This window comes from Mandrillus leucophaeus, unplaced genomic scaffold, assembly GCF_000951045.1.
Source record: "Mandrillus leucophaeus isolate KB7577 unplaced genomic scaffold, Mleu.le_1.0 Scaffold4, whole genome shotgun sequence".
NCBI classification, from domain to species: Eukaryota; Metazoa; Chordata; class Mammalia; order Primates; family Cercopithecidae; genus Mandrillus; species Mandrillus leucophaeus.
The window spans coordinates 9,198,601-9,209,698 of NW_012104253.1; the positions used below are offsets into that span (position 1 = coordinate 9,198,601).

Consider the following 11,098-nt stretch of genomic DNA (forward strand, 5'->3'; position numbering starts at 1 on the left):
CAACATGGTGAAACCCCATCTCTTCTAAAAATACAAAAAAAAAAAAAAAGAAATAAAAGAGAATAAAAGCTAGACATCATGGTGCACCCCTGTAATCCCAGCTACTTGGGAGGCTGAGGCATGAGAATCGCTTGAACCCAGGAGGCAGAGGTTACAGTGAGCCAAGACCAGGCCATTGTACTCCAGTCTAGGGGACAGAGCGGGTCTCTGTTTCAAAAAATAAGAAATAAAAATAGGTTTCTAAATAAGAATGTATGGTGCCTCCCATGTTATTTCTGTTTTTCACAACCCCAGTTGGAGTGCTCAACATTTGTTATTGTTGTTGTTATTTTTTGAGACAGAGTCTTGTTCTGTCAGGTGAGATAAGCTGGAGCGCAGTAGTGCAGTCACAGCTCACTGCAGCCTCTACCTCCCGGGCTCAAGCAATCCTTCCGCCTCAACCTCCCAAGTAGCTGGAACTACAAGCGTGCTTCACAAACCCAGCTAATCTTTAAATTTTTTGTAGAGATGCCATATCACTATGTTTCCAAGGCTGGTCTCGATCCCCTGGGCTCAAGCGATCCTCCTGCCTCAACCTCCCAAAGTGCTGGGATTACAGACATGAGCCACCATGCCCAGCCTTGAGAGAACTTCTCAGCTCTCTACGGAAGGGCTTGGTCCTAAGCCTGGGCTTCCCGTTTCTAAAATGGGGATATTTTCTTCTACTTGCAGTGGTGGTTGCAAGGTTTATATGAATTCATATTTCTAGATTCGGTGAGGAGCTTCCCAAAGAAGAGAAAGGCATGTCTGAAAGAGCTAAGGGTGCATTTCAGATGCATTTGCCCGTTCACTCTGCCCAGCTGAGAATGTCTGACTTAGCTTGATGGATGGTCAGAACCCTCCTGAACAGGGCTTAGCTCCACGATGAAGAGCTGAGGTCAGCCAGCTATGGTTCATGCACCACCTCCAGCCCATTCCTAGCTTCAGCCTCAGCCTCCCGAGTAGCTGAGACTACAGGTGCACACCACCACACCCGGATAATGTATTTATTTATTTTTTGTAAAAATGAGGTCTGACTGTGTTGCCTAGGCTAGTCTTGAACTCCTGGGCTCAAGGAATCCTCCTGCCTCAACCTCCCAAAATGCTGGGATTATAAGCATGAGCTAGAATGGCTTTTATATTTTCAAACGGTTGGGAAAAAATGAAAGCCAAATATTTCTTGATGTGTGAAAATGACATGAAAAACATTTCAGTGTTCATAATTAAAGTTTTATTGGAATGCAGCCATTCTTTTCACGTTATCTGCAGCTACTCATGTGCTACAACAGAAGTTGCATGCCGGCGATGGAGGAGCTCCATATGGCAGGCCAAGCTAAAAGCATTTCCTGGGTGGCCTTTGACAGAAACAGTCAATGATTTTGGAGTCTGACACTTGCTGCTGGAATCTTTTCTGCAAGAAAAAAATCTTTTCTGCAAGAGAGTTCTGTGACATCCCAACTCCAGTCTGGACATTTGCAGAATAGGAGGGTTTTGTGATTGTTTGAGTATTAAATAAGATAATGCTTTGAAGTTTCACGCACACCTAGCATAGGTGCTTATTGAATGAGTCTCCTTTCTCCCTTTTCTTGGCTCTCTTTGGAAACTTCCCTCCGATGGCAAACACTCCAGATTTGTGCTTCCTGCCATTCAGGAAGCGTTCCCGGAGCATGCCCTGAGCTAGACCCCAGGAGATGAAATAACAGGGGCAGCCTTTTTTCTAGGGGCCTCCTGGATCCCCCAGTGGGTGATGATGCCATGGACAACTGCTGTGATGAAGTTGCATCCCAGTGGTTTGGGAACGCAGACGGAAGGCCGTTAATTCAGCCTGGGGCAATGGGCACAGCCTCAAGAGTGAGAAGGGAGCCTGGGGTTAGTATTGCAGGTGGGCACCCGCTGGGGGTGTCAGAAGAGCTTGGAGAAGGCAGGAGATGATCAGCAATGCCTCGAGGTTGTTAAGCTCTTACCAGTTGCCAGTCTGTTTTGGGAGCTGTGTGAGCTCTGGCCCATTTCATCTCACTTTCTCCCAATGAGGCAGGTGTTATTAACCATACCATATGGATGAGGGGACTTGGGCACAGAAGGGTTAATTAGGTGCCTAAGGTGGGGCCAAGGTTCAAGCCACAGGCAGTGGGATCCCAACCCCAGGGTCCTGACTGCTGGACCACAGAGCTACATCATGGGGACCTGTCCTTGAAATGATAGGCTACAAGGATTGGACTTGGGCCTGGGGCCAGTGGGGAGCCATGAAGGAATATGGGGAGACAGCACTGTGATCAGGGCGTGTTTTGAAAAACTTAGTCTCTAGGAGTACAGTCTGGCTCATAGCAGGGACACCATCATTTTTCCAAATGTCAGCCACCCTCAGGACATCATCTTGCCCCTGTGTTGTTTTAAGACCTTTGGTGGGACTGGCTGAAAATAGAGATGACTCTAACCCATGCAACACATATCACCGTATTCATGGGGAAATGGGGCAGTTTGCCATTGATTTGCACACCCTGTGGACACTGTTGTGTAATGGAGCTAGAAATACTGGTTTCTAGCATTCAACCCAGCTCAGATTGAATCTTGGCGCTTTCCTAGCTGGGTGCCCTTGGGCAAATCGCTTTATCTCTCTGTATCTTGGTGTCCTCATCTGTCAAACTGGGATTGTAATGGTACCACCTTATGGAGTGGTCAGGAGAGTTCACTGAGCTCGTGTATGTCAAGCTTTTAGAGCAATGCCCAGCACCTTGGTGAGTGCTCAAAACGATAGTGTGATGTATTAGTAGTAGTGCTAATGTTGTTGCTGCTGCCGCGCCTCAGTCTTGAATGCCACTTCTAGGATGTGGCAAACAAGAAAACCAGCTGCATAGTGACAGGGCCCAGTGCCAACACGCTCTGGTCTCCAAAGCCAAGTCTCTTGGCATATTGCTTGTAAGGCAGAACAGAGTATCTGAGAGCTCTTTGTGTCTAGAGAAAGGGCGGGGGGTTGGTTGCACCTCCTGCTAACACACACAATCACAGACACACACACACACACACACACACACACACACAGGCAGGCTACGGGTTTTCTGGCCTTTGGGCTGTCTGGCTGGGGACCCTCATGGCTGGTGATTCTCCTCCTCCCGCAGGACCGGGTAGATCTGCTGGAGCAGGTAGCCCGGGAGCATGAGGAGTACCAGGCAGGCGTGGACGAGTTCCAACTGTGGCTGAAGGCGGTGGTGGAGAAGGTGAATGGCTGCCTCGGGCGGAAATGCAAGCTGCCTATCACACAGCGCCTCTCCACACTGCAGGTAATCCCCAGCTGTGTCTCAACCAGAGGGACCCTAGGGACACTCACAGAGGGTGGATTCTATGGCATAGTTTCTTTAATAGGACAGTGCTCGGTGCCACAGAATATATAAGTACCCACAGACCCCCGTGAGGAGAAGCGTGGAATCTAGTCTAAACGCTTGGGTCCTCAGAGGCTTTATGGAAATCCCTGGCCAGCAGAGCATTTGGAAACCCAGGACCACAGAAGCACGGTCTAGGCCAGTGGTCTCAAATGGGAGGCATTTGGCAGTATCTAGAGACTCCTCATCCCGAGGAAAATCTTTGGCAATGTCCTAAGAGGATAGAGGGGATGGATGCTGCTACTGCATACAGATGGCGGCCAGGGGTGCTGCAAAACCACTGTACAGTGCACAGGACAGCCCCACACAGCACAGAGCGATCAGCCCACGTGGCAATGGTGCCAAGGGAGAACCGTGGTGCAGGCACCAGGTCTGCCTTCGGGAGAGTGGGCTCCCCACTTTTCACCTGCTGTGTGGCTTTCAGTGAGCCCCTGACTCCCTCCACAAAGTGAGTGGGTAGAATGTCTTTAATAATTCAAGAAGCACTTGATAAATTTTGCCACAACTGTGCAGTACCTGAACTATTTCTTTAATTTTGTATTTAAATGGGCTCTTTTAAAAAAAAAAAAAAACTGATGATTATTTATTTAGAAAGAAAACATATCACTGTCATAAATGGAAAAGATGGTGCCGATTCCAAATGGGCAGATAACCACACAAATAAATACAATGAAACCGAATGGAGCCTTTGGTTCTATTTGGCTCCACACTGTTTCCAGATGAAGGTGTGGAAAGGAAGACAAACAAATGTCAGAAAGTGTTCAAGACAGAAGCACCCAACAGAGACTTCCTCCTTGACTTAATCAAATTGCTTGAAAAAGACTTATGGGGAAAGAATAAGGTTCTCAGGTGATGAGTCCATGCTGCTTAAGGCAGACAGTCCAGCCCTTGGGAAGGCCCCTCTGGCTCTAACACGGGACTCCAGGAATCAGTGTTTTGCAGGGCAGTCCTCCGTCTGCTCTGGAAGATGCACCAACTGTTTTCTTTTTCCCTGCCTGTTTTTCCCTCACCCCCGCTACCCTCTTCAGGACATTGCCAAAGATTTTCCCAGGGGCGAGCAGTCTCTGGAGAGGCTGGAGGAGCAGTCTGTGGGCGTCATTCGGAACACCTCTCCTTTGGGTGCAGAGAAGATCACCGGAGAACTGGAAGAGATGAGGAAAGTTCTGGAGAAGCTGCGCGCCCTCTGGGAGGAGGAGGAGGAGCGGCTGCGGGGCCTGCTGCAGTCCAGGGGAGCCTTTGAGCAGCAGATTAAGCAGCTGGAGGCCGAGCTCAGCGAGTTCGGGATGGTCCTGCAGAGGCTGGCCCAGGAGGGTCTGCAGCCTGCGGCGAAGGCGGGGACCGAGGATGAGCTGGTGGCCCACTGGAGACGCTACTCGGTAAGCGTGTCTGGCCGAGTCACGAAGCCCGGGTTGCCGTCTGTGCCCCAGGGTCCTGGCACTCAGACCTCCTCTGTGATGGAGAATCGGGCTGAGCCCTGAACACACTCACTCTGCTTCTCCAGGATTCTTGATATCTCAGCTCCCTGAACGGGGAGTAGACAAGTTGGATGTTTATCCCCATTTTCTGGAGGAGGAGGCTGGGGCCTGCAGAGATTTTTTTTCCCCCAGCATCCCTAGAGTCACATGGTGGGTCTGTGAAGAAGTAACAGCAGAGGTGGATGAGGCAGCCAGGGTTGGGCCTCAAAGCTAGTCTCTTGCCCAGTGGTGGGATAAGATGTGGGCTTCCTCTGCGTGGAACAGGGAATATTGGATCAGAAGGGGAAACTCTTAGTGTGGAGATCATGGGGAACAAACATGGGCCGCTGGGAGGCCAAGCAGCAGAGGCCCACGGTGGCGGGGGTGCTTCCCAGACCAGACACGACATCCCATCAGAGGCTCCCCACCGCTCCCTGCAGGTATACGCACCGAAGCTTGACTTGTGGATAAAGAGAGTTTTAAAATAATAAGCAACGGCCCTCCCCACCTCTGTCTGTATATATTGTTAACTCAGGATCACGACTCCATGAGAGGCGATATCTCCAAGGGAAGCCATCCCAGATCTTACCTGCACTCTGCCACCGTTGTTGTATTTTTCCTCTTCCTTCTAATCTTTGCCCATACGTAACAATATTTTTTGTAGGGAGAAGCAAAGGGCACGTATTCTTAAGGGCTGTCTTCTCGTTCGATCTTGTAGCAGAACAGGTTACCCGGCAGTGATCACCTTCCTGCAAAGGGAACTGTCCCCCCCCTTTAGGACTGTGTGCCTCAATGCTCGTTGGAGGTGATATGGCACAGTGGTGAGGGATGGGGACTTTGGGGCCAGACTAGCTGGGTTTAAGTCCTAGTTTCTCTCCTTGCTAACCGAGTGGCTTTGGGAAAATTACTTTAACTTCTGTTATGTGTGAAATGAAGCACTGAGAGGCTGGGAGACTTGCCCGTGGTTATATATCCAATAGGTGGAGATAGGGATTTTAACTCGAACCCAGGTAATCTGACTAAAGGTCATATGCTTCCAACCACTGGGCCAGCTCAGGCTCCCAGTTCTAGAAAATTAACATAGCAAGAGGAACGGACCAGGAATCCAGACATCAGTGGGTCTGTCCCCTCCGGGACTGCAACCCTGGGATGCTCCCGAGAGAGCAGAGGGCTGGGTATGACTTGCGTTATCCCTCTGCTGGCCAGAACAGGACCCTTGTCTGTTTCAGGGAGACTGTTTTCTTCAAACGTTGAAGTCAGGGTGGATTTGTGGCTTATCCAGTGTCAGGTCAGAAATGCAACTACCTGGCAGGGTCCACCCTCCTGAGCCTCCCAAGGAATCACCAAACTAAACCTGATAACAGTACAGGTCCCAGCACGGCATGTCAGAGCTGGAAGGGATGCGGTCTTATTTTACAAGGAGGGAAGTGAGCCTAGAAAAAGGTCATGCTTAGCCAGGCCACCCAGCCATGGGGCAGCGTCCTTCCCAAGAATGAGGGCCCTGGGTGTTCCTGTACTGCCTCAAGTTGATGATGGGTCCTTCCAGTGGCCTGGACAGGCCTCTCTCCACGGCAGCCCCCAGTCTTGCTCACCCTCTGCACCCTTGCCCTTCTTTGGCTGAATTCCTGCTGGCCAGCCAGCTTTCCTGACCACTGATATGCCGGGCTTCTTCATGAATGATTTTCAACCTGCCAGTTCCCACAAACCAACTGTGTCTGGTCTGTGAAAACTTTCATAGATGTCATTACATTTGCTAACTAATTGAATAGCGATAGGAATATTTTTGAGAATGAACAGGGCTGGCTGGGCAGATTCGGTGTCCTTCTGCCTACATAGTGGCAGCCGCTATGCCCGTATTGCCCCAGCCACTGCCTAAAATCCTTCCCTCTATTTGTGCTTTCTCCCTTGAGCTTAATCCTCTAAACCCTGTTCATCCGTGGGTCACCCCAGGCTAAGCCTAATTGGAGCTGCCCCCGGTTCCTCGTGAATGAAGGATGGAGCAGAGGTCGGTATGGTCAAGAAGGGCAGAAGCACAAGGCTGCCTCCTGGGATTGAGGGAGCTGGGGATGGGGAGGGACCAATGTACCCCTGCTCTGTACCAAGTGCCTTGTCCATATCACCCGACCCATGTGGTTGGTGAAAGTGACCCCATTTATCAATGAGGAAACAGCCCAAAGTGCATAGCTAGGAAAAGACAGAGGTGGGTCTCCAGGCCAGCTCTGTGTTGTGGCAAAGCCCATGCACTTTCCACTACCCCACCTTGCCTCCTACTGAGCAGGGCCAAGCAAGGGACTGGGAGTCCTGCAGATCACAGTCAAATGCAGAACTTCCAGGACAGCAGGGAAAGGCTGTGTCTGGAGTGTCTGCACACATTGAAGTGAAACAACTTAGGAATAGTCCATGCAAATATCTTCTAGGCCTGCTGAGAATAATAACCGGGTTCACAGGCACCTTTAGAGACATGAAGAGGCCCTGCTCAGATGTCCACCATCTGCAGACTCTGCAACCATCAGACAGCTCTTAGCCCAAGTTTCCTTGTAAATAACATTGGGACACAGAGACTAGCCTTTCAGGACTGTTGCGAGGCTTAAACAAATGGGACACCCAGGGCGCTCAGCCTGGCATTGGTGTCCCTTGAGTTATTAGTTATTTGTATCATTAGGTTCCAAGCTTTGCCATGGCAATGCTGGGAGGTAGGCGATACAAAAGAGCAGAACTGTAGCCCAGCAACAGACAGGAAAGGCTGAGTTCCAGGTCATGGAGCTGGAGATGGGAGGGCAGGGATTGAGCTCAAGAGTGGGACCCAAGTTCCTGCCCCTGGTGACAGTTTCTGCCCAGCCTGGCCCACCCCCACTGGCCACGGTCACCCCCCTGCACACACACACTTATCCTGTTGAGGAGCCTCATCCTCCTGCTGTGGTATCGTCATGTGCTGCAGGCAACACGGGCGGCGCTGGCCTCAGAGGAGCCCCGGGTGGACCGGCTGCAAGCCCAGCTGAAGGAGCTCATCGTCTTCCCCCATGACCTGAAGCCACTCTCTGACAGTGTCATCGCTGCCATCCAGGAGTATCAGAGGTATCTGGGAAGGCTGAGGGCGGTGGGACTCAGGGTGTGCTGGAACCCACATTTCCCCATCTCCAGAACGCAGGCTTGCTTTCTCCTGCAACATAGTAACTTCTAAATCATTCTTTGCACCTCTCAATGACTGGCTTTTGCAGGTTCTCTCTTAGCTCAGACACTGTCCCCTTTGACTGCTCTGCGTTTGCTCCCAGAAAGAGGCCTGAACTTTGCATTTATCCAGGCTAGTGGTTGAGCCACCCATCCTATCATGACTCTTTATGCAGGTTAGCACTGGGGAGGGGTGATGGCCCAAAGGGAGGACTTTTCAATAGACAGACTCCATTCCCCTGCCTTCGGGTGCTGACTTCAACATCCGAGCTGTCTCCAGACCAGACCAGCCTCCACCTGCCCCCTCAGCCCCTGGGCTCAGGCACAGCAGGACCTCCGGCTTCCTAGTTGTAGCAAAAGCAGCAGCCCTGTATCCTCCCTGTGTGGAACTGAGCCAAGTGTTGATTTGAAATCTGTTACCTGTCTTCACTGCATGAGCCTCCGAGGTGTTCTGAACATGGTACAACTGTCCACACAGCTGTCGTGCGTCTCCCACCTCTGCCTGGTGCAGGGAGTTCTTTCAGAATGAACGAAGGGAGCGCCTCCTTTGCCGTGTGTCTCTCATCCCACAGCAGGCTCAGGCCCACATCTATAAAACTGGGGCAGTGGCCTGGATCCCCCATGGGATGCTAAAGTAGGGGTAGGACTGGGGTTGGGGGATTGAATTTCCTGTGCATGAAGCAGGCAGGGAAACAGAGTGGCCAAGGGTCTTCCTCTCTCTCTGGTTTCTCTCACTGAGGTTTCAGGTACTGGTTTCTTATGACTTGGTGCTGGACATTGTGTTTGAAAAATTATTTGTAGAAATTAAATGGGCCTAGAATGATGTTATCTTACTCAAGAAAGGGTTTTGTTTGCTTTTGCCAGATGCCTGGGGGCAGGCAGGACTAGTCTAGGGTCTCCATAACTCATCTTCAAGGCTTATATTCCCTGGTCATGCAGCTGGGCTATCCGTCTGTTGGACTGGCTTGCTTGCAGTGCATTTTTATCCTGAGGGCATGGACCTTTGCAATCCCAGCTTCATGTGAGGTGCTGTTTTCAGAATCTGCCCATTTTTGATAGACTCTTATCCTGAGAGGCTGCCAAAACCCTAACTCAGTTTTGCAGCTATTTCTTCCAGATTGGCAAGCGCCCTCAGGGTCAAAGTAGCTTTGGATGTTAGACTCACATTTTTATTACTTGTTTTTTAAAACTTTGATCAAGCAATTTTTTTGTTTGCCTTTTGTTTTTGTACTCAGTGGGAGGGCCAGTCTGAATTAACTATTCTTCTGTTACTGGAAGAATAATGACTCCCTGTGTCATCTCATCTAACACTTAAAATGATTATATGCGAGGGACACTGTGTTGCCTATTTCATAGGTGAGAAAACTGAGGCTTATTAATATTGAACCACTTAAGGTCACATAGCTGGCCTGTCTGGCTCCAAACTCCCAGCTCTTTATACCTACTATAGAATCAGAGAACACTCATGCCTCTTATTTATTTAAGTATTTATTTTGGAGACAGGTGTTGCTCAGTCACCTAGGTTGGAGTGCAGTGGTGCAATCACAGCTCACTGCAACCTCGAATTCCTGGGCTCAAGCAATCCTCCTACCTCAGCCTCCCGAGTAGCTAGGACTACAGGCCTGCACCATGATGCCTGGCTAATTTTTAAATTTTTTTTTTAGAGATGGGGTCTTGCTATGTTGCTCAGGCTAGTCTCATACTCCTGGCCTCAAGTGATCCTCCTGCTTTGGCCTCCCAAAGTGCTGGGACTACATGTGTGAGCCACCGTATCTTGCCCAGGAATGTAAATTATACAAGAGCCTACAGGTCCCAAGGAGCCCCGGTGTCTGTCCTCAGGAAGACCCCAGGCCTGCTGCTGATGCCTTTTCATAGTGATATTAACCAGAGTCCCTTCCAGCTACATCTTGTGTCTACTGCTGCAGACACTCCCAGCAACTGAGATAGGAGAAGGCCCACCCTGGGAGCAGTGCACCCTGAGCCTCTTGAGGGTCTTGGTGGAGGCCTCATCCCTGGACTGAACCCACTCTCTCTTCTCCCTCGTTTTCTCCCTCCACGCTCCTCGCAGCCTGAAGGGGAAGAGTGCCAGGCTGCGCAATGCCGCGGGGGTGGAGCTGTGGCAGCATTTCCAGCGGCCTCTGCAGGATCTGCAGCTGTGGAGGGCCCTGGCCCAGCGACTCTTGGAGGTCACTGCCAGCCTGCAGGACCTGCCTTCCCTTCACACTTTCCTACCCCAGATCGAGGTAACCGTGGTCCTGCCAACTGGGTGTGGCTGGGGTGGGCCACTGGCGGGGCATGGAGTTTCAGCCTCTCTCCCAGGGCAAGGCCCATTGCCGGGTCCTCCGGATATCTGGGGAGAGCTCACTGCGCCTGGTCTGCTGAGTCCTGGTGCACAGGGAGTGTCCATGCTTGCTTGTTACAGTGACAGAGGTCAGCTCGGCTCCGGGTTAACCCGGGGCTCCGTAGGGACGCTCCCCGCCCGCAAGCACCTCCCAGGTGGAGGTATCAGCAGTCCTGAGAGAGCAGCGTTTCAGGCCATTGCCTTTACTGCGGCTGCAAGCGGCAGGAAACCTGACCTGACCCGCGGTATCTTAAAACAGGGACATTCAGGCAGTCCAGGGTGCCAGGCCATAGCTCAGTGGTGTCACCAGGACCAAGCCCTTTGTAGGTCTAAGCCAGGTCTCCCTTCATGGCCCCAGCATGGCTGCTTTGGCTCCAAACATGCATCTCCCATGAACATCAACTGGCTCCGGATGGAGCCGCGGGTGCTCGGGGCTCTCTCCACCTCCACTTCCGCCTTTCAAATCCTCCCGACTCCTGCACACTCCCCTTACATCTCATTGGCTGGTCAAGGTCATATGATTATTCCTGGCCCAATCACCGGCAAGGATGATGGGATTACCGTAACTGGTTTGTACCAATTAGACTCAGCGCCCTGGAACTGAGCACTTTGTGTCCCAAAATGCTGGTTGTTTGGAAAGACAGGAGAAGGAATGACTGTGGAATGAGAAGACAGCATCTGCCATGATGTCCACCATTACGGTGTCCCCATTATGCCTGTACGTACTGTCTCTGACATCA

At 51.2% G+C, this 11,098-nt stretch overlaps 1 protein-coding gene across 2 annotated transcripts in view; it reads left to right on the forward strand.

The window, feature by feature from the left end:
- The window catches only part of SYNE3 (spectrin repeat containing, nuclear envelope family member 3), a 67,605-nt gene that overhangs the window by 26,918 nt on the left and 29,589 nt on the right, over nucleotides 1–11,098 (forward strand). For both annotated transcript variants that reach the window (XM_011991681.1, XM_011991682.1), the window contains exons 4-7: nucleotides 3,135–3,296; nucleotides 4,424–4,771; nucleotides 7,788–7,924; nucleotides 10,086–10,260. In XM_011991681.1, coding sequence (XP_011847071.1) covers nucleotides 3,135–3,296; nucleotides 4,424–4,771; nucleotides 7,788–7,924; nucleotides 10,086–10,260 — 822 coding nt within the window. The remainder of the gene's footprint in view (nucleotides 1–3,134; nucleotides 3,297–4,423; nucleotides 4,772–7,787; nucleotides 7,925–10,085; nucleotides 10,261–11,098) is intronic.